The 22,114-nt window shown below is 45.7% G+C and overlaps 3 protein-coding genes across 4 annotated transcripts; all 3 read left to right on the plus strand.

Annotated features, from left to right (window-relative positions):
- Positions 1-536: 536 nt before the first annotated feature.
- cav4b (caveolin 4b) lies at positions 537-3,662 on the plus strand. 2 transcript variants are annotated; one of them, XM_040193870.2, is made up of 4 exons: positions 537-812; positions 1,953-2,197; positions 2,644-2,831; positions 3,356-3,662. In XM_040193870.2, exons 2-4 carry the CDS (start codon positions 1,961-1,963, stop codon positions 3,537-3,539), a joined length of 609 nt encoding a protein of 202 aa, XP_040049804.1. In that variant the 5' UTR covers positions 537-812; positions 1,953-1,960; the 3' UTR covers positions 3,540-3,662. The 2 variants fall into 2 exon arrangements, with proteins under 2 accessions (XP_040049804.1, XP_040049803.1); XM_040193869.2 differs by having other exon boundaries at positions 558-758.
- Positions 3,663-4,119: 457 nt separating this feature from the next.
- On the plus strand, positions 4,120-11,963 carry fam50a (family with sequence similarity 50 member A). The gene is made up of 13 exons (XM_040193868.2): positions 4,120-4,503; positions 4,685-4,769; positions 4,905-5,004; positions 7,696-7,826; positions 8,260-8,336; positions 8,545-8,611; positions 8,743-8,804; positions 8,904-8,980; positions 9,077-9,131; positions 10,065-10,113; positions 10,244-10,314; positions 10,936-11,046; positions 11,663-11,963. The coding sequence occupies exons 1-13, from the start codon at positions 4,393-4,395 to the stop codon at positions 11,669-11,671; spliced, it is 1,005 nt and encodes a 334-aa protein (XP_040049802.1). The 5' UTR covers positions 4,120-4,392; the 3' UTR covers positions 11,672-11,963.
- A 189-nt stretch (positions 11,964-12,152) lies between these two features.
- LOC120829601 (interleukin-17 receptor D) lies at positions 12,153-21,792 on the plus strand. The gene is made up of 12 exons (XM_040193867.2): positions 12,153-12,396; positions 14,061-14,145; positions 14,400-14,558; positions 14,875-14,993; positions 15,669-15,792; positions 15,871-15,909; positions 16,181-16,326; positions 16,462-16,536; positions 16,738-16,804; positions 16,964-17,110; positions 17,259-17,431; positions 20,240-21,792. The coding sequence occupies exons 1-12, from the start codon at positions 12,286-12,288 to the stop codon at positions 20,804-20,806; spliced, it is 1,812 nt and encodes a 603-aa protein (XP_040049801.2). The 5' UTR covers positions 12,153-12,285; the 3' UTR covers positions 20,807-21,792.
- The last annotated feature ends 322 nt before the right edge of the window (positions 21,793-22,114 follow it).

A 22,114-nucleotide genomic window follows, 5' to 3' on the forward strand; every position in this document is an offset into this window, starting at 1 on the left:
TTGGACTCGCTCAAAAGTCATAACATGCAAGCTCGGACAAGGCCGAGCTGCGACAAGGAGGGATAGTTCCGTTCATTAGGGAGATAGCGAAGCGTTTATTCTTAGCGATAGGATTTTTCTGAAGATCTTACTGGAACAAAGCTGCACTGTACGTGCAAGACGATTATCTATTATTAGAAAAAAGCTAATATATCAATAAATATACTTCCATGGGACCTTGCATGGGATCGTTTAATAATTTAAAACATAGATTTCAATCATGAGGTTTTATCACATCTTGACTGTTAAAGAGTAAGTCAGTATTTTACAGCAGGATGCAGCGTTAGCCAGCACGAACACACACACACACACACACACGCACGCACACACACACACACACACACAAGTATAGCTGGATAAGTAAGTCTGAATTCACACTATAGTTTCCTGTTGGTAAGTGAGTTTGATTGTTTGAAAGCATGCGTAGCCACGGGTAGCCGGGTGCTGTAACGCAATCTTTTTCAGACCCAACCATTCCTCCAAAAATAAACCCCTCCACCCAACACACACACACACACACACACACATGGAATAAGAAGCACTGAAACACATTATCACTCGTGGGGTGTGTGTGCGTATCTCATGAGCCAGCTCACCTCTCAGGGACACTTGTGATTAAGCGGTTGAACTGATCTCACTGATATTTCAGATTAGCACTCTCTGCAGGGCTCCGCTGTCTCTGACTGACACAGCAGGATTCAGACGGCACTTTGAGTGGGGTAAGTCAGACACGACTCCTCGTTTCCATTCCCTGTGGATCTGCTGAGATGCGGGTAAGAGTTGCAACTACAGTTTCACATCTCGGTTCATGCACATTTCGTATATCAAACCTGATGCATGCAAGTCGATAAAGCGTATTTCAAGCAAGCTGTTAAGGCTTTGAATCCTATATATAGAGACAAATAAGACAATTTTGCTTTTGGAACGGCCGGCAGCTATTTACAGATTTTAGTGTGGCTTCTTTTTTTAGGTGCTAAAGAACAGGTGTCAGCACTCGATGTTGCACACTACATGCCGTCTGCAGGAGCGTGGATGTGTGTGTGTGTGTGTGTGTGTGTGTGTGTATGTCAGTGGCGGGCGGTGGATTTCTACCTGGGCCTTCTGTGCCGTCTTACTACAGTTAAATAACCTAATAACCTCATTATGACGCCACAGTTGCAGGTCACGATTTGCTTCATGTAAACGCCTCATATTCACATAACACGTAACATTTAAAGTGAAATGAAATAACGCCACATTGCAATGACTTGGTAATTCAATTGGGGTAAATCAGCTTCCAATGCTGATTCATGGAAAGGCTTCAGAGCTACACATAAAGACAAGAGCTGTACAATGACAAAATTGGCTAATGGGAGTAATAATTACAATTTGTATAATAATGATATTAATTAAAAAAATAACAAAAATAAAATAGCTATAACTTTGCGATTCTGTTGAGGCAAGCAGAGAAGGATTAACCGGCACTGACCACTGGTCTGCTAGTTCATGTCAACACTTAACCACAATTTTTTGTCTTATTTTTTATCACATCAGTAATAAACATTTATGTTAATGAGCCAGAAGGCTTTTTTTCATCTGTAGCCCCCAAGGAGCAGATGTTATAAAATAAAGCTAAAAACAGGAGATAAAATTAAAAAGGTTATACGGTATTGGTATTTCAAAATGCGTGCACAGAAGAAATGAAAAGTGAGAATGAAATTCAAGTCAAGTGGTAACAAGACGTGCAGCACAGAGTCTCTCACAGACAAAGTGTCCCCGTAGCTGTGACTACGGTGTGGTATGAATGTTACATGGGCAGGTGTCACTGTGTGTGATAGCTCCTGTCACCAGTGTATAAATGGGTGAATTATGACACGTAGTATTGAAGCACTTTGTCCATTTACCATTCATCACGTGCCTCTGTGTTCCCTCAGTGAGGTTGATGATGATGGTGAGCGACGACTGCCTGGTGGAGTGTAAGATTGACGATGATAGCGATGAAGATCAGATAAACACACCTCCTCCTCCTCCTGAGTTTGCATCCAAAGCCTCGACCCCCGTGGCCGTACCTCCGACCCCTCCCACGACCCCTCCCACGACCCCACCCACGACCCCTCCCACGGCCACACCCACCTGCACCGTCAGCAGGGACCCATATGGCATAAACCTGCACCTTAAGGTTTTCTTCCCCTTTTCCACCCTCTGTCTGCATTGTCTGCCAGAGCTTTGTTAGCGTTGATTTTATATATAATTCCACTTCAGTATTTATGCTAACATGTTAGTAGGTAAACCCAAACCCCGAAGTAAAACCCAGTACCAGGTATTTAAAAGTGTGAAAGTTTCACATTGTTAATCTTTACTGTCTGTGCCGTTTAGCGATGAGGACTTGTTGGGTGTACCCCAGGGTTCTATTTTGGGCCCTAATTTCTTTAGATATATGTTTGGATTTTTGCAGAAAAACAAGCTTTACGGCACAAATGAACCCACTTTTATGATTTTGAAAGGTGAATGCTGCAGCCAGAAGTAAAAACACTAACTTCATAAAGAGCTTCAGAGTTAATGGGGAGGATATTTGCTGACGTAGAACTAGAAGACTTCAGCATCAGTCTCTCAATCTCTCTGCAGGTGGAGGTCAGTGACGTACTGGCGGAGCCGGCCACACCTCGCAGCATAGACCAGGTGTGGCGTTACAGTGTGGCTGGCTTTGAGACAACTCGTATCTGGACGTACCGCTGCCTCTCCCTGCTGCTCGCCGTGCCCTTCGCTCTCCTCTGCGGGGTCTTCCTGGCTATTCTCGCCTGTCTACACGTCTGGTACGCCGGCGCAGTAAAAAAGCCCCCTTGTGTCACGCGTCATTGTCATATGCTCACTCATCCATGCAGAATATGGCTCGCTGCTCAGTGGTTCCCGATGTGTTTGTCTTAAGACACCTGATTTAAATAGACAATTGTGATTGGATTAGCATGTCTAAGACAGCTGGAATTTCTGTAAAAAGAGGAAGAGGACCAGAGTAAAAAAGCTTGCAGATAAATCTTGTTTCCTGACAAATCTGGCCGAGAATCATATGCGAAGATTAACACCACTTTCAAAGCGTACTATGAAGCTACAGCAACAGGTGATTAGCTTAGCTTAGCACAAGACATTTAAATCACTGGGTAAACAGCTTCTAGCACCTCTAAAACTCACATGTTCCCTTTTTTTTGGTTTATGACCAAATAAAAGTCATGCTTCATACGTTTACTACTACCTTCCTGCCCTCAAGAGACAGGATCCTCACAATAATTTACACTCCTTCAAAATGATGGGTAATAAATCTGTCTATCTTTCCTCGCTCTAGGTTTGTGGTGCCTTGTCTGCAGCTGAGCAACACGTTCCTCCCATGTTTGCGGTCTCTGTGCATGTGTGCTGTGAATGCGTTCATATCTCCCTTCTGCACGTCTTTGGCTCTCTGCTGCAGTCAAATTGCCATTTCCCTGTCGAACAAGGACTGGCATCAAATGAGAGACAAAGGGATTGTATAAATGTGAGAAAAGTGATATTGTGTGATGAGTGAAATTATTATTGTGTGTTTTTAAATCGGCATAGTTCCACATACTATGAATGCAATTCGAAATGTTTTCTATATAAAGCGAACTCATGAAAAATATGTGTATTATTGTGATTATTATTCAGCCCCCCCCCCCCCCCCCAATTGAACAAAGGAGCCCCCCCCTCCATCTAAGAAAGTCTCGAATTTAAAAAAGAATGTGCATACAGACACGTGTGCACGCTGCACCAAGGACCCCCCATCTCCCGTCGACACGGTATTATTGAATTTATATTATAATATAATATTATTGGTATTATTGTTGTGGTGGCTGCATTTGTCTACCACTATGTGAATAGATTTTACAGATATTTGCTCAGATGAGATTAAAGTTGATTCAATCAATGAACAACTAAAGCTTTTTTTGCTAATCAATATGTATCAATACATTTGTCAAGAAGGACATTTGTTCAATTGTATTAAAAATGTTTTTTGCTTTTGATTAATCAATCTATGTGTTCTTTCTGTTGCACATTCCATTGGAGATTCAAAATCAACAATCGAAATAAAAATACTGTATCTTCTCCTCTCACATCGATATGCCTGGTGGAGCATAAATCCGAGGTTTTCTGAAGCACCTGAAGGCGTCATATATAGTCATCCATAACTACCCATCATGCACTTTGTCGCCGCCATTTTTCTTGTTTTGGTGTACCGGGAGAGCTGCGATCTGGCTTCAGTGGGTCTTGGAAGATAAAAATCTGTTCCATTTCTACATCTAACTTTTCTCTTCGTCATTTGCGGATTAAACGTTCACACAAGCGAGCGGCGCAAGTAAAGAAGGCGTCATGGCGCAGTACAAAGGAGCGGCCAGCGAGGCCGGCAGAGCCATGCAGCTGATGAAAAAGCGAGAAAAAGAAAGAGAGCAGCTCGTGCAGCTCAAACAGAAGATCGCAGAGGTTCGTAGCTGAACCTTTTACCCGGAATTCTAAGTTGTATATTAAAAATACATGATAAATTAGCCCCGTGGTCGTTAGCTAGGTGTAGTACGGAGAGCGCTGAGGGTCAGTGAATAAAGTCCCCTTTGCGCCCCGCTGTGCTTCAGAGAGAACGTTAACCGACCTGTCTGTCCCCTCGCAGGACAACATGGTGAAGTCCAACATCGACAAGAAGTTCTCCGCTCACTACGATGCTGTAGAGGCCGAGCTCAAGTCCAGCACAGTTGGTAAGGTGCTCCTCTTGTTCTGCGTCACGTGATCCCTTCACATGTGCACTACCAATGCACACTCTGCTTCTGTTTAGTTCATAAGTAAACAGGACCCAAGAGGATGAGTGACTTGTTTGTGTCCCTCTCGATCAGGTCTGGTGACTCTGAATGACATGAAGGCCAAGCAGGAGGCGCTGGTGAAGGAGAGGGAGAAACAGCTGGCCAAGAAGGAGCAGTCCAAGGAGCTCCAGCTGTGAGTGGGCTCCGCTTTCACCCCATAGCTGATATAAAACAAAGCAAAATGGTGACGATGCATTGTGGAGAGACAAACTATTAATTGCTGCTCCTAGTGGATATATAAATCATATCTGATCACACAGTAACACTTTCAGATTGTATCCTGAGCAGATTTAACATATTAGATCAGACAAATCTGTGTAACGTTAAAAGTGCTTGTTGTGGCCACTGACTGTTTTTGCAGGTGTCTGATTACACTATGGAACGAAATACGGGCCGTTGACAACAAATAGCTCACATTGTTGTCAGTGGAAAAAAAAGAAGCACATATTGTTGACCTAAATAACGGAGCATTGTAACTTCTAAAGCTGCTGCTGCTGCTGTTGTTTTGATGCTTTCGTTCTAATACTGGAATTAAAAACGAGCGATATTAGGACAAAAAACAAACCTACACTTGAATGCTGCCCCCTACGATGATACAGTGGTTCCACACCCGGGGGGAAGGGGGACACAGGGACCGGCTGCGAGCCGGGCTTTACATGATGGTGGACTTCTGTGATCAGGAATCAGGAAACATTTATTACCGAAATATGTCAAACATACAAGGAATTTGTCTTGGCGGTTGGTGCGTGGCAGTAGACAGTGTGACAATAGACAACAAGACAGCAGTGCACAAGTAATAAAATAAAGTAAAAATGAAATGCTAATGCAATGGGTTAGTAGAATAAGGCTATGGGTTAGTCTAAAACAAGGGAATAAAGTTAAAGTTAAAAATTAAAAAAGTTTAAATTCTGGCAGTTTAAAACTGCCAGATGGAAGGGGCACAAACAGTTTTTGTCCGGGGTGGGAGGGGTCGGCCACGATCTTTTTAGCTCGCTTCAGGGTCCTGGAGGCAAACGAGTCCTGCAGGGACGGCAGATTGCGGCCGATCACCCTCTCTGCAGAGCGGAGGAGACGCTGCAGCCTGCCCTTGTCCTTGGCTGTGGCTGCAGCGTACCAGACGGTGATGGAGGAGCAGAGGATGGACTCGATGATGGCCGTGTAGAAGTGGACCATCATCGTCTTTGGCAGGTTGAATTTCTTCAGCTGCCTCAGGAAGAACAACCTCTGCTGAGCCTTCTTGGTGATGGAGCTGATGTTCAGCTCCCACTTGAGGTCCTGGGTGATGATGGAGCCCAGGAAACGGAGGGAATACACAATAGTGACGGGGGAGTCGCACAGGGTGATGGGGGAGGGTGGGACTCTGTTCCTCCTGAAATCCACAACCATCTCCACTGTCTTTAGAGCGTTGAGCTCCAGGTTGTTCTGGCTGCACCACGGCACAAGATGGTCAGACTCCAACCTGTAGGCGGACTCGTCCCCACCAGAGATTAGTCCAATGAGGGTGGTGTCATCCGCAAACTTTAGGAGCTTGACGGACTGGTGGCTGGAGGTGCAGCTGTTGGTGTACAGGGAGAAGAGCAGAGGGGAGAGAACGCAGCCTTGGGAGGAACCGGTGCTGATGGTCCGAGAGGCTGAGACATGTTTCCCCAGCTTCACGTGCTGCTTCCTGTCAGACAGGAAGTCTGGGATCCACTTGCAGGTGGAGTCGGGCACGTGCAGCTGGGAGAGTTTGTCCTGCAGCAGAGACGGGATGATGGTGTTGAAGGCAGAGCTGAAGTCCACAAACAGGATCCTGGCGTAGGTTCCTGGGGAGTCCAGATGCTGGAGGATGTAGTGGAGGGCCATGTTGACAGCATCGTCCACAGACCTGTTGGCTCTGTAGGCGAACTGCAGGGGGTCCAGGAGGGGGTCGGTGAGGGACTTCAGGTGGGTCAGGACTAGCCGTTCAAAAGACTTCATGACTACAGAGGTCAGGGCGAGAGGCCTGTAGAGGTTGGTGGAGCTGTGGGGGATGGGATCAGGACATTGTCTTTCGAATCTGCAGTAGAACTCATTCAGCTCGTCTGCCAGGCGGAGGTCATTCATGGAGTGGGGGGGTTTTGGCTTGTAGTTGGTGAGGTGTTTGAGGCCTCTCCAGACCGAAGCAGAGTCACTTGCTGAGAACTGTTGTTGGAGTTTCTCAGAGTACAGTTGTTTAGCATCTCTCACCGCCTTGCTAAACTTGTATTTTGCCTCTGTGTACAAGTCTTTGTCCCCACTCCTAAATGCCTGATCCTTCTGCAGACGTAGTGTTCTGAGTTCCGCAGTGAACCAGGGTTTGTCGTTGTTGTAACTCACCCTGGTGCATGATGGTACACAGCTGTCCTCACAGAAGCCGATGTAGGAACTTACAGCCTCTGTGAACTCATCCAGACTGTCTGTAGCCGTCCTGAAAACTTCCCAGTCTGTGCAGTCAAAGCACGCCCGAAGATCCTCCAGCGCCTCACTGGTCCCCTTCTTGAATTCCCTGATGCCCTTCCAGCTGAATTTTGGAGCAGCCTGGTTCCAACATCTGGTGCAAACCTCTAAAGAACATTATTACGAGATTTACAACGCTGCGTTATTTCTTTAGGAGAATCTGCTTCCATTAGAAAGGACCTTAACAAATAACATCAAAAACAAAACTGCAGCTGAGACATGAGACCAGATGAAGTCAGCTGGCAGCCTTTGCAGCAGTTTCACACCAGATGCATGAAAGCAGTTTGAAACGATTGTTCTGTTACTTTTGTACGTCTAGCTTTTCTATTTGAGGGTCATGGCTGGTTTCTCACTGTTCTGTCTGCAGCAAGCTGGAGAAGCAGAAGGAGAAGAAGCGAAAGGAGGAACAGAAGAGGAAGATCGCCAGTTTATCGTTCAACCCGGAGGACGAGGGCGAGGAGGAGGAGGAGGAGGAGAACGAAGACGAAGAGCTGGACTGTGAGTTTCATGTAGGAGAGGATCCGTCGGGGCTCCGTGCTGCTCCTCCTCCCTCTAACGGGACGAGCATGTTGTGTGTCTCGAAAGAAGAGTGCGGCCAGTTTGCTGTACGAATGTCCCCTTTGCGGTGTTTCTTGTGCGAGGTTTTCTTTTAAATCATTTCACTTATTAAATCTGAAATTATAATTACCGAGCGTTTTGTTCATGGATTTTGGCCAAAATATAACCACTATCAACAAACATAACATCAACTTTTTAAAAAGGTTTTCCAATAGTAGCTTTTAAGGGTTCGATTCGATATTCTTGAGCGCTCATAACACCCCCGTATCCTTCTACCGCTGTCTGTCTGCCCTATAACACGTTTCTGCCGTCATTCAGTTATCGTTCCCAGCTTTGGGAAACAAAGAGAAACAGCTGTGACTTTTTCTCGTAGACTGTCCGGCTAGGAAGAAGTATCTGGGGAAAAATCCAGATGTGGACACAAGTTTCCTTCCTGATCGAGACAGAGAGGTGAGTGGAATGGAAATCACTCTCACCATCTTATCAAACTAAAAAAACGACTGCTACCGTGTGTAGCAAACACACACTGCACTTATCCCTCACAGCTGGAACATCTGTTTGTCTATACAATGGTGATGCTGATGCTGAACACAGGCTGACCGCCAGCCGTTCCTTTGAGGTGATGAAAAGACTTTCCCACTCTGCTCTCTTTGTTTAGGAGGAGGAGAACCGTCTCCGAGAGGAACTCCGGCAGGAGTGGGAGCTCAAACAGGAGAAGATTAAGAGTTGAGTGAGACTCTTAATCGCTAGCACACATTCCGTGCACACTGTGTCCCGCTTAGGTCAGACGTGTCAGCGGTGAAGAAGGCCTCACCTTTCCGTTGTCCTTAGTAACGGAGCGCTCCTTTGTCTCCAGGTGAGGAGATTGAGATCACGTTCAGCTACTGGGACGGCTCCGGGCACCGTAAGACTGTCAAGGTAGAGCCTGTTGTACACGAGCCCACTGTACACGAGCTACACTATACTCTACTCTCTTTGTGCCTTCATGGCGTCTTGGTGTGTGTTTCTCTCCGGTAGATGAAGAAGGGGAATACCATGCAGAACTTCCTGCAGAGGGCGCTGGAGGTCCTCAGGAAGGACTTCAGCGAGCTGAGGTGAGCAGAACGGAAGGAGCCCCAAACAAAGCCACTCGCAGCACACGGACCTGCTCCAATGTGTGAGTGAATGGGACGTTGTTTTCCTCTGTGCAGGTCTGCAGGAGTGGAGCAGCTGATGTACATCAAGGAGGATCTGATAATCCCACACGTAAGTAGGTTCGCTGCCTTTTAGCATTGTGTTGCTGCAGCCCTTTGCCCTCTGTAGCTGCAACGATCGACTTTATATTCCACAGTCAAATAAAGGAATAGATCTTTTAATAAAAAATAGAGGGTATGACACAGAATATTTCTCCATTATACCGAGCCTTCACAGTTCAGTCTGCTCCAGACAATGAAGGACAAACACAGGTTTTATACATTTCAACATGCTGCGTAGCCTCTCATTGGTTAAAACCAGCCAATGTCCGACAAATTTGATGAAGAGTTTATGTATCTTGGATCTTGTGCCACACTGGGGGTCATCCTCATGTCCCCTCATGTCCCTTCATGTCCCTTGCACGTATGCAGTCAGTCCGAAAGGGTCCTGGCGCTTCATTTCAGAGAAAGATGCTCAACAACATTTGTCGTACACAAATCATTACATGGTGTCGTCCCTGCAGAAAGCATTAATGGCTTACACGTGCTCAGACCGACTGGCACCAGTCATTTCTCAACAAATCTGTAAATCCATATCTATGATCATTTGTGCTCTAGACTACTGGTACGTTTATAATATTTAACTTAAAAGGGGGTCGTTGTGGCGCATGGGTAGAGAGGGTGCGCCAGGAACTGCAAGTTTGGCGGTTCGAGCCGCGGCTGCTTCATGTCCCACGTCGAAGTGGGACATGAAGTTGATACATGCACGTTATATTTAGACGGACAGAATGCTCTAACGATACTAACGGTACTATTTTATGGTGGATAAGTAGAGGTATGAACTTGAAACTCTTGTTTGCGGCGCCCCACTGGTTTGGAATAAGAAGGTGGGGTAGAAACTGAAACCGTGACGTCTCCCCACAGAACTCCGCTGTTGACAGGATATTATAATTGAAGACAGAGTTCATTTGGCATTTTTCTTCTCTCTGTCTGTTTCTCTTTTCAGCATCACAGCTTTTATGACTTCATTGTAACCAAAGCCAGAGGAAAATCTGGTGAGTAAACAAGCTTTGAGCACATTTGTTCCGTTTTAAAAGAAAACAATTTCGGCGGCCCACGAGCATTTCTTTCTGCACTAGAACTGCAGCACGTTTCAGGCTAAGTCGGCTTGGTTTTCTCCCACAGGTCCTCTCTTCAGCTTTGACGTGCACGATGACATTCGACTGGTGAACGACGCCACCGTTGAGAAAGACGAGGTGACATTAAACATGGCAGCAAAATCACGATTGTTAGAGGAAACAAACGGAATTCTCTGGTAAATCTGAACCAGGGCTGACCGTAACCACAGATGAGTCAGTCAGGGGGGTTGAATGGAAACAATCTGGGCAGCAAAGGGAGGAGAGGAAGGAAACGTTTAAATCAAGGGTTTTATTATTAGGTAAAACCTTTATTGCGAAATATTTAAGGGGGCGAATCTTCAAATTACCAGAACTTTATTAGCAGCTGTTCTTCAATAGAATAAGCTGCTCAATTAACACAGGACCTTTATCATGAGGAAAATGATAAGAAATAACCACAGAATCTGTTAAGGGCCGCACTGAAGTGTGTAGCAGAGATACCCATCTGCTGCATCGGGTCACAGAACAAGTGGACTGAAAACTGAAATCCAAATGCATCTCGAAATCGACGGACTCGTTCGTAAATGAGATGAACTCAAGCCAGCGGTTTTCTGCTGCATATTCATGACACTATTATTATTGTCCACACATTCTATTTTCTGATGATCAGTTCATACGTCTCAACTTGAGGAGGGACTTTGAATTCAAATTAACTCAATTTTAAAAGGCTCACCCAGTCTTTCTAATTTTGCCTTCAAGTCTCACGCAGGTAAAGTGGTGCTGAGGAGCTGGTACGAGAAGAACAAGCACATCTTCCCCGCTAGCCGCTGGGAGCCGTACGACCCCGAGAAGAAATGGGACAAATATACGGTGAGTCTGTTTCCTTTGGCCAAACGCCAGCATTCCTCCACCTGCATTCCTCGCCCAGCTTCCCGACGAAAATCTGATTCTGCTTGAGCGTGAAAAGACTTCCAGCTGGTAAATGGATTCCGCAGACTGACAGCGTGGCGTTTAGCATGCCGCTGCTCATCCGACAGGCTCCGACTGCTCCTCGGACTCCCCACAGTCGTTCTCTGTGTGACCTCTGCGAGGGGAGTTTTTTGATTTTCATTTCACCAAACTAAAAAGTTATTTGAAAAGGACGTCGTTTGTCTCCCGTTGACGTTTGCATTCTAAATCTAACGTACATTTAAACGGCGGTAGATGGTTTTGGATGTGCTGGTACATGTCAGTGATCTGCTGTAGGTAGTATTACGCAAGTAGCTCATACAACACAACTGGTCGTTGCGCAGGGGGTAGAGTGGGTGTGCTGCGAACCGCAAGGTTGGTGGTTTGAGTCCCGGCCAGCCCGTGTCTCAAGTCAAAGTGTCCCAGAGCAAGATACCTAACCCCTAATTGCTCCCTGGGCAAAAATGTAAAAGCCATGGGTTGACCGATATATTTAAATGTACAATTTATTAGTGAACGTGTTCCTTTGTTCTTTCAGATCCGGTGAAGCTGCTCTCCGCTCCTCCGGGATCCACCAGCCAAACCTTTAGTTGTTAACCTCCTTATCCTACTTTCCATATTTCATCAATTCTATCAGGGTTTGATAAAAGCACTAATTGATGTTTTTTACTTGGTATTTAAAATACCAAAGCCCCCCCCCCCCCCCCCCCCCCCCCCTTCCGAGATGTATTTGACCAATGTTTCCTGTGAAAACAAAGGCCGCCCCCTCATGTGTACAGCTCATAAACATCCGTGCTTAATAAAGATGAACCTGGCTGAGGATTCTCTTGGCTCCCATATCGAGGATGTTTAGTCTTTTTAAATCAAGCACAAAACACAAACAAACAAAGCAGCACAAAAGAAACAAACGTCAGTCTGGCAGCGCAACTGTTAAATAAGAAAGAACGTACGCTGGATTCACCTCCACCCAGCGCCCGAGGACACCACTCCGCCCTCGTCCTCTGCTCGCTCCCAGCCAGCTGTCACTTACTCACTCTTAGGGAGAACGCGCTGCCTCGGAGCTCCTCTTTCCCACCAGCACTGTAGCTTCTCAGTGCACCCAGTACGTGTGAGGAGGGGGGGGGGGTAGTTTTCAGGTGCTCACCGTTGGACTATAGCATCATGTGGAAGGCTACTCTTGTTCTGTACCAGCTCTTTGCACTTGGTGGGCCCCTCCGTGCTGAGGATGGCGACATCCACCCCCAGGACTGCAGTCTGGACTGCGTGCGACAGGTAAACAGGAGACCCCCCCCCCCCGCTGTGTGTTAGGTGCTCTTATGTGGAAGTGAAAGCTCCGCTGAGATGCACTTTTTAAATACATGCTGCTGCTGCTTCTCCAGCTGTCGACGTAGCGTTTTCTTTTGTGTGCTGTCACGAGAGGAAAGAACCACACAGTGTTGGTTAAATTAGCAGGTGTGTGTGTGCATGTCCCTTAATGTGTGAGCTTTAGAGGTTAATAACTTTCTATCTTGAATGATTCCTTATGCATATGCACTGCCGTTGGATTCATATTATATTGTGAGTTCTGACTTATTCATAAATTAAATTTCAAAATTATATTTGGTGAATTTAATGTCTTCATGCTCTTAGTCTTAAAATGTCAAATCAAATCTGAGGAGGACTTTGCTGATTTGATTGCTCTTTTTTTCAGCAGGATAAATCATCTTTATTTAAAGGGTCCCAAGTTAAAAATGGTTGTGAGCTACTAATCTTTTTCTTTTTCCATCTGAACAAAGTTCAGGGGTAGAAAAAAAAGGCAATTTCATAAATAACAGCGGGGTCAGGTTCTAAACAAAATATCCCAACCTTTGAACTTCTCACGGTCCATTATAAAAGCAGAAAGCGAAGCCACTCCACCCAAACATAGAAGTCGGACAAGGAGAAGAGAAATCAGAGAAGCAACCAAGTGGCCCACAGGAACTCTTGAGGAGCCGCAACGATCCACAGCTGAGGGGACAGAATCCGTCCACAGGACGACTATTAGCCGTGTGCTCCACACATCTGGCATTTATGGCAGAGTGACTAGAAGAAAGCCGCTGTTGAAAGTGAACCTGTTTTGAGTTTGCCACAAGTGAACATGTGGAAGAAGGTACTCTGTCAACATTTTGGCTTCAGTGCCAAACCCAACTGCTGAGGTTCCTCAGCGCTCATAGTTTGAGGGTTTTACACTCCATCATCATTTTAATTTCATCATATTTAATGTAGACATTTGTCCTTTCCATCTAATTGTTTTCTCTAAATAAAAGTGCATTACAAAGTGTTTTTCTACTTTCATAGCCATTGTAGACGGTGTATATCAGAACAGCTCTGGCCTTCCTAGGAAGGGATATCGGGTTCCCGGCTTGCGTGTGTGCACGTAGTTAGACTGAGGCTGTTGCAGTTAGTACCCAACCAGACAAGTTAAATTCCATTGTGTGCACGCTCCCTTTCAGCCTTTGATCATATCTGCCGGTTAGTCTAGTTGCGGTTCCTAAATGCGATAATTATGGCACGCTATGTCCTCTCCAGTGACGTGCAGGTATACCAGTTAGTGGGTTGGCACTGAGTAAAAAAAAAAAAAAACTTATTCTACCATTTTTTGTATTTGATTATGCGTGCTTAATAGATTTGTCATCGTAATGTCTAAACAATTAGAATAACACACATATTGCATATTCAATTATAAGATATTTTTATGTCGGAGTTCTGGGAGTTGTAGGCAGCCTACCTGACTCCACGTCACTGTACAAATCTAAATCTGCAGAGAAACATGTGTGAGCTGACTATAATATTTACTGTCTGAAAAAGGGTTTGACTGTTTAACAATTGAATCATGTTTTGATTTAAACATTCAGTTGAAAATGCCAAACTGAGTATTGAGTATTGATTGAACTGAACTATTGCTTTCTCCCCTTCAGGGAAGAACTGAATGTGAATACTGCAGAATAATCCGAGCTGACGTAGAGACGGCTCTTGGTTTTAACTCCATCAACGCGTTTGGAAGTAAGTCTGATTCCGATTCCACTGGAACTGGCACATTCCTCTGAGAGGCAAAGCATTGAATGCACTTGCACAAAGTGCACGTTTTTGGCAGCAGTGAGATCTTCTCTCAAGTCTTTTTCTTCCATGTCCTTCACCTGAAGTGGCACTTGACCGCATCAGAATGAGCTGATACCGCCTCACAGAGCAGCTGGTGTGGCCTACACGTGTCGCAAATACAGAGACATTGAATGTATCCATGTTTTCTTCCTCCACAGGTTGTATTCCCTGGCCGTGTTTTGCGTTGCTTGGAAAAGAAGACAGTGAACTCTGTCAGCACTACGTCCACGGGCCGAATAACGTCACGGTCGAGTTGGTACATGATCTAGACCCCAACTCAGACACGGTGGTTGTCTCCTGGAAGCCCAGCTGCCATGGTGGGTTGTTTTGGATCATTAAAGCCAATTGCTGCATGCGGTTGACACCGTGTGTGTTCACACACACACACACACACACACACACACGTCATGAAGGGGATTGGTGTGTTTTAAAGTCTCTTTCAAAACTCATTCATCAAATTGGATACAATTGGTCTCCAAAAAGTAATTTCTCGCCGTCTCTTTCTCTCTCCCTCTCTCCCGGCCTCTCTGCTGCGCTCGCCCGCTTGTAACCTGAGCCGCTGTGGGTCCCACGTATTATCAGGGTATCTGCAACTTGGATGTTAGATTGCCTTTTTTGTATTTTTTTCCGCAGGGATTGCCTTCCTGCGAGGCTTTCAGGTGTTCCTGCAGGCCTTGGGAGGGACCAGCGTGGCCTGTCAGCTCTTTCTCTTCCACCGAAACGTCTCCCTCCCGGCTTCACATGCTCAAAGGGTAGATGGAGCCCCGCTGGCTTTCACCTTTTTCTGTTGAGCACGTCGTTTGTGACACCAATGCTTGCAACAGTTCCCACTGATTTTACACATATTGTACGTGCATGCTCAAGTTTTATTAATAAACAAGAAAAAACAAAGACAAAAAAAATAATTTAAAAGTGGGTGTAGTATCAACATTTAAGGACTTGCAGCTCTTTGAGGATGATTGTACTTCCTGGGCTGGTGCAGGAAGTATATCTCTGCCTTCTTCCTGATGGTGTCGATGTTGGAGGCTCACTAGATTCACTGGATTCGAATGTTTAAGAAATGACCCCCTAACCTTAGGATTCCTTAAAGTCTGTGGAAAACATCATGGGGTCAAGGAAAGATGGTTAGGAGAATTCATGAGGAGTTAGGAAAGGACAACTGCAGTATTCAGGGAATCCGACCACTTACACTACTTCCCGGGTCATTTCACTTAGTTAGGAACCTTCCTAAGCAATTTGACAATGTGAATCAAGCCCAGGTTCCAGGAGGTTGTGGATCCCTGAAACCTGAAGGTCTCCACAAATGTATCACTAAGGAGTTCAGACTTAAGTTTCAAAGATGATCTGGTTGCATCATGGAGGTGAAAGGTTAAGGTCAACCCCGTTCTCAAGTCACGTTCGGTCACGTTTGCTGCTGCATTCTGCAGGTGTACAAGTCGGACCCTTTCCCCGGCCTTTCCCTTGGGTCCCAGTATGCTGTTACCGTCATGGCTTTGCCAGTGCCTGAGGAGTGGGAGAGATTCTACCACAGCGAGCACTTCTCCACCCGCTGTAAGACCACTTTTAGTTATGAGACTGTTGGCGTAACACTGTTGGATTTATGACAATGTGCACATTGTGGTTTTGCAGCGTGTGCAGAGAAGAATGGTCTTGAGCAGTGCAAAAAGGGTGAGAGAACATATTTTAAATTTTTCACAAATAAACTGGTACTGGAGACGCTGGTACAGCTTTAGATCCGTTACTATTTAAAAATTGTAGCACTTAAATTGTACTTATAACGCCACTTATCTATAGCAAATTGTAAATTGGCTTATTTGAGGAAATTGCACCTTGTTTCTTGCTCTTCTGAGTTTGTACTTGCACTTATTGTAAGTCGCTTTAGATAAAATGGCATGTAATGTGATGTAATGTAATCTATTTCATGGTGTGGTTGTTGTAGATTGGCACCCCGAACATATCGAGGTCCAGCAGGAAGGTACAGCCATCACTGTGACCTTTAACCTGGCTCCCCCAAGCCTGGGCATCAGAGCCTACTTCTCACTGTGTTACGCGAACGGCATAAAGAAATACACGGACATCACACCTGTAAGCGGTTTCAATTTCTGCAGCAATGTCTACATTCATTGCAGTGATATATTGCCTCTGTTTTTTATATTGTAGAAATATTTGACAACCACGTGAACGTAGTAATTGTATTTTATATGGATTTGATATGATCAGAATTCCAGCCAAAACCAAACTTACCACAGCTATCAGCTGAACGACCTCGAAGAAGGAACCAACTACACCTGCGAGGTAAACTGAGCTGTAGTTTAATGAATGCTTGACACTTATTGTTTACATACCTTAGAGGGCCTTGTATTTAACATATATTATAATGCATATATCATATTCATGTGTTGTATGGGTTATGCTGATGTGTTCATTCAACTATCAACAAAATATAAAAAGAGGTCTTCCTGGTGAAAACCCCACAGACATTTTCTTGTGTCACAGATTGCAGCTAACCAAGTTGATGCAGTGAGGAAGAAATTCAATGTTCAGGTCTTGCAAATTCAAAAAGGTAGGACAGGTTGTTTTGGTGTCTGAGGATCTATCAACCTTTTTTGTTGCTGAGTTTTAAAACCAAAATGAAAACAAATTAATTCTATCATGTGTATGAGCACATTCACCAAAATGTTCCTTACACTCACTAAATTGTCACGTAATGCCAACGTCCTAGGAGGCTCCTCTCCGGCCTCTGTCTCTCCCTCCTTGGCGCTGATTCTTCCACTCGGCCTGGCCGTGGTAGCCATGTTTGTAGTCTTATTGGCTGCATTCACCAGAAGGAGGCCGAGGCTTTGGATGAAGAAACTGGACATCAAACCAGGTGCCGAGACAAACCACGTGTTTTTGCATCTCATGAAAGCTAATAGAATAAGTCGTTGTTGTTTTTTACACCGTTTGAACGACAAGTCGTTCTTTGTACCTCCTTTTCCTCATCGCCGAGACACCACATTTCTGTGTCATCCATTCAGATGTTATCGAGCAGCATCGGGAGAGCAGGACTCCTGGGGAAGTGATGTCATTGGCCAGGAAGAGGCTGAACCCTCCTCGTCTTTTGATTTGCTACAGCAGCTTCGATGGCCCTGCACACGTCAAAGCCGTCATGCAGTTGGGGGCCTTCATACAACAGCACATGGCCACTCAGGTAGTGGACACGGCATTTCGTGACTAATTTGTTCTTTTTTTAGTGGAAGCTGAAATTACAAGCGTATGACTTTATTGTTCATGTACATTACATTACATGTCATTTAGCTGACGCTTTTGTCCAAAGCGACGTACAATAAGTGCATTCAACCATAGGGTACAAACTCAGAAGAACAAGAAACAAGTGCAATTTCCTCAAATAAGCCAATTTACAATTTGCTATAGATGAGTGGCGTTATAAGTACAAGTGCTACAATTTGTTAGTCTTTTAGTCGAAGTAGAGTCTGAAGAGGTGTGTCTTTAGTTTGTGGCGGAAGATGTGAAGGCTCTATGTGGTCCTGGTGTCTTCAGCAAAGAGTCGTGATCTAGTCGAGTGTTTTGCTCTCAGTGAGGGAGGGACGAGTAGTTTTGCAGATGCAAAGCGGAGAGTGCGGGTTGTGACGTAGGGTTTCACCATGTCCTGGATGTAAGCTGGACCCGATCCATTCACAGCATGGTAGGTGAGCACCAATGTTTTGAACTGGATGTGGGCAGCCACCAGTAGCCAGTGAAGAGAGCGGAGGAGTGGAGTAGTGTGGGAGAATTTTGGAAGGTTAAAGACCAGAAGAGCTGCTGCATTCTAAGCTGCAGATGTCTAATGGCGGTAGCAGGGAGACCTGCCAGGAGGGAGTTGCAGTAGTCCATGCGTGAGATGACAAGAGCCTGAATCAGTACCTGCGCTGCCTTCTGAGTGAGAAGAGGACGTATTCTCCTGATGTTGTAGAGCGTGTATCTACAGGATCGTGTTGTCGCAGTAATGTTGGGAGTCAGGGAGAGTTGGCTGTCAAGTGTGACGCCGAGGTTTCTAGCGGTTAAAGTAGGCGTTAACACAGACTTGCCAAAGTTAACAGTCAAGTCCTGGGACGGAGAATCTTTTCCCGGAAAGAGAAGTAGTTCAGTCTTGTTGGGGTTGATTTTCAGATGGTGGGTGGACATCCACTGAGACAGGCAGAGATCCGCGCCGCCACCTGGGTGTCCGAGTGAGGGAAAGAGAGAGTTAGTTGGGTGTCATCGGCATAGCTGTGGTAGGAGAAGCCATGCGAGCGAATGACAGCGCCGAGAGAGTTGGTGTAGAGCAAGAAGAGAAGGGGACCCAGGACGGAACCCTGGGGAAATTCCAAAGAGGACAAGGTTGCGACACAGATCCTCGCCAGGTTACCCGGTAGGTGCGGCCGTCGAGAGAAGGGAAAGAGCAGAGCCTGAGACACCAAGTTCCTGAAGTGAGGAAATAAGGATCTGGTGGTTGAATGTGTCAAATGCAGCAGAGAGGTCCAGAAGGATGAGGACAGAGGAGAGAGAGGCGGCTCTAGCAGTGTGGAGTTGCTCTGAGACAGCAAGGAGAGCAGTCTCTGTGGAATGGCCTTGAAGCCTTACTGGTGGGGGTCAAGTATGGCGTTATATTTGTGCCACATTCCTGAGCGCGTAATTTTAGGTTTTGAGCACAGAGTACTATATTTTAGCAAAGAAAAACATATTCTGTGCGCGCAGTTTACTCAGGTGCCCTCTCCACTAACTGGTTTTCTGTGCGCAGGCAGCCGTTGCTGCGCTCTCTCCAGCTCTTCACTCTGCACTCGCTCGACGCTTCACTCACGCGCTCGCTCGACTTAGCGTTAAATTTGTGCCACAAAACCAATCAGAGAATTAATGAAGGTCAATTGTGATTGGCTGTTGGTCTCCAATCACAACGCTTCCTAAAGAAGACGAAAAAAAGTGATATTAGAAGTCCGGCTAGCCACCATCAGACATGAAGCAAATGATGAGAACAGCAAGTGTTTTAATCCAGGCCGTTAGCATTTAGCACAAATGCTGCAAACTTCAACAACTTGCTGAGCTTCCGCGATGCTGTAGGTAGTTCTACTAGCGTTGTGATTGGAGACCAACAGCCAATCACAATTGACCTTCTTTAATTCTCTGATTGGTTGGTTTTGTGGCACAAATTTAACCCTGCTACCCAAAGTCGAGCGAGCGCGTGAGTGAAACGTCGAGCGAGCGCAGAGTGAAGAGGTGGAGAGAGCGCAGCAACGGCTGCCTGCGCGCAAAAAAAACAGTTTGCGGAGAGGGCACCTGAGTAAACTGCGCGCACAGAATATGTTTTTCTTTGCTAAAATATAGTTCTCTGTGCTCAAAACTTACAATTACGCGCTCAGGATTGTGGCACAAATATAACGCCATAGTCAAGGAGGTTGTTACGGTGGAGATAAGAGGAGAGTTGGTTAAAGATCGCACGTTCAAGAGTTTTGGACAAAAAGGGAAGAAGAGAAACCGGTCTGTAGTTGTTTTCTTCAGAAGGGTTGAGGGTAGGTTTCTTCAGGAGAGGGTTAACTCTTCCTGCCTCCTTCAGAGAATTGGGAAAACAGCCAGATAACAGAGCATTGTTGATGAGACAGGTGAGGAAAGGAAGAAGGTCAGGTGCGATAGATTGTAGAAGATGTGATGGAATGGGGTCAAGAGGGCAGGTGGTCGGACAGGCAGAGTTTACTAGGGTAAGAATTTGGTTAGGAGACAGGGGGGTGAAAGAGGGAAGTGAGGGCGATAGAGGTGAAGCCAGTGGGACGCAAGAAGTAGGAAGTGGGTTTGAGAAAGAGGAGCGTATGTCAGCTATTTTCTTGGTAAAGTAGTTGACAAAGTCACCCCTGGAAGAAGGGGGGAGGGGGACTAGGGGGTTCGAGGAGGTTGGAGAAGATCAAAAAGACTTTTTTCGGGGTTAGAAAATGAAAATTCATTGTTTCTTTAATGTGAGTTTGTTGATTTTGGATACTTTGTCTCTAAGGTGTGCCTTGACCTTTGGGAGTCTCTCAGCATGTCTGAGGAGGGCAGCATGGCCTGGTACTGCCGACAGATTCGGGAGAGCGACTTCATCTTGGTGATCTGCTCTCGGGGCCTCCACCACTGGCCGAAGACTCTAGATGATGATGATGATGACGGCGGCGGCACCGGCGACAACGAGGAGGCCGAGCAAGAGCTCCCCTTTGGGCCGAACTCTTTCAGCACTGACGTAGCAGTCCAGCTTATTGGTGAGGAGGTGGGCTGCGCCAAAGCCGGGGGCCGGGACCTCTCTAAGTATATGGCGGCCATTTTTGATTACTCAGAGGAGGCAGACATCCCCACCGAGCTGAGGCTGGTGTCTCACTACACACTGACAAGGGACTTGCAGCTGCTCTTCTCGCACCTCCATGCAGTGGCTCTGGAAGGGCCGGGGCGCTACCTGAGGATCGGCCACATCTCAGACGAAGGTTACACCGAGTTACCAGCCGGAGCAGCTCTGCAGCGATCTATCGGGGAGGCTCGGGCGGCAATGACGGCAAAGAGACATCACTCTGAGCTGGGTGTCGCTTAGAGAAGTAAGTCGCTTTCACCAGTCCCGAAACCAATACTTTGGTCGATACCCAACCGGTGAATGGATGCTGTGTGGCAAAGCACTCCGGTGATGGTGTGGCCTCCTTCTGGCTGCACCAACACTCGTCATCCTCAGAGGGTGTTTGTTATGATTGGCTGCGCAAAAAAACGCACCGTTTGGCCTTTTCTCTAAATCTGGGGAACAAAAAAGACAGATTGCTATTAGAAGTGGGTTATTTCAGACAGCACTGATACGCTGCTTTCATTTTAGAAGTAGTTCTCCACCGGAAGGATTTATAAATAGAAGAATTATGTGTGTAATGGTAAACTAGGCTTGCTCAGTCATAACAATGTACTTGGACATTTCCTATTCTTTTTCTTACTGTGTCATTTTGTACATACAGTATATTCACAATATGAAGTTCTTCTGTGAGAATGTTTGAAGTACACATTGAATGTGCGGAGTTTATTTATCCATGTGCATATCTCAAGTAATGTCATATTTATTATTTTATTCTATGTTGATGTGGGGATAAGCATTTGTATAAAAGTGTCATGTTTAGTATTATGCATGTTTTGTATTTGTATCAAGTTTTCTGTCATGTGAATTGTATATTGTATATGTGTTGAAACAAAGAATTCTATGCATGACACACTAAGAAGGTATTTTACCAGACTGTATTTTGGTGATCGGCGGACGGCTGTGATGTTCTGCTTGTTGAGATCAGGTGCATGACGACCACAGTCCTGCCCTGGAACCCAGAACAGATCACGGGGCGGTTGGCTGGATGCACTGCTCCCGACGATGGATCGGAACCAACCCTCGGGAGTCTGTAATGTAATGGGACTATTTTATTGACATGCTGAGCGGAGGGATCAGGTGTATCAGAGGGGGCGTTTACCGTCGGCAGTCGGCACTTGGGGTCGTACGAACCCACCCGGTCTGTCTCAGTGTTAATGTAGAACTAATAAAGTTAGCCGAAGACACCACGGCTTCCTAGACTTATTTTACACACAAAAATAATAATATATATATATATATATATATATATATATATATATATATATAATTTAATAATAATTCCAGACTTTCTCAGCACCCCCTGTTATAATGGTCAAGGAAACACTGAAAAACTGTTCCAGGCAACCGACTCAGATGCGGTAAGGAAGGAATGAGGCGCAACTCGCTCCATCGCCTGGAGCGTGAGACTGGAATGAGAAAAGTCCGACGGCGGTGCAGACTTGTTGATCTCCCTTTTTTTTTCTACCAACGACAATTTTAGAGATTAAGTAATTCCAGAAGATTGAA

This window comes from Gasterosteus aculeatus, chromosome 2 (assembly GCF_964276395.1).
Source record: "Gasterosteus aculeatus chromosome 2, fGasAcu3.hap1.1, whole genome shotgun sequence".
Lineage (NCBI taxonomy): Eukaryota > Metazoa > Chordata > Actinopteri > Perciformes > Gasterosteidae > Gasterosteus > Gasterosteus aculeatus.

Coding starts and splice junctions, on each gene's coding strand:
- cav4b (XM_040193870.2), top strand. CDS start 1,961: ATGATGATGGTGAGCGACGACTGCCTGGTGGAGTGTAAGATTGACGAT. Junction 2,198..2,643: donor GCATAAACCTGCACCTTAAG/GTTTTCTTCCCC, acceptor ATCTCTCTGCAG/GTGGAGGTCAGTGACGTACT. Junction 2,832..3,355: donor CTCGCCTGTCTACACGTCTG/GTACGCCGGCGC, acceptor TCCTCGCTCTAG/GTTTGTGGTGCCTTGTCTGC.
- fam50a (XM_040193868.2), top strand. CDS start 4,393: ATGGCGCAGTACAAAGGAGCGGCCAGCGAGGCCGGCAGAGCCATGCAG. Junction 4,504..4,684: donor TCAAACAGAAGATCGCAGAG/GTTCGTAGCTGA, acceptor GTCCCCTCGCAG/GACAACATGGTGAAGTCCAA. Junction 8,981..9,076: donor AAGGACTTCAGCGAGCTGAG/GTGAGCAGAACG, acceptor TCCTCTGTGCAG/GTCTGCAGGAGTGGAGCAGC.
- LOC120829601 (XM_040193867.2), top strand. CDS start 12,286: ATGTGGAAGGCTACTCTTGTTCTGTACCAGCTCTTTGCACTTGGTGGG. Junction 16,805..16,963: donor GGTCTTGCAAATTCAAAAAG/GTAGGACAGGTT, acceptor CCAACGTCCTAG/GAGGCTCCTCTCCGGCCTCT. Junction 17,111..17,258: donor GAAACTGGACATCAAACCAG/GTGCCGAGACAA, acceptor TCATCCATTCAG/ATGTTATCGAGCAGCATCGG.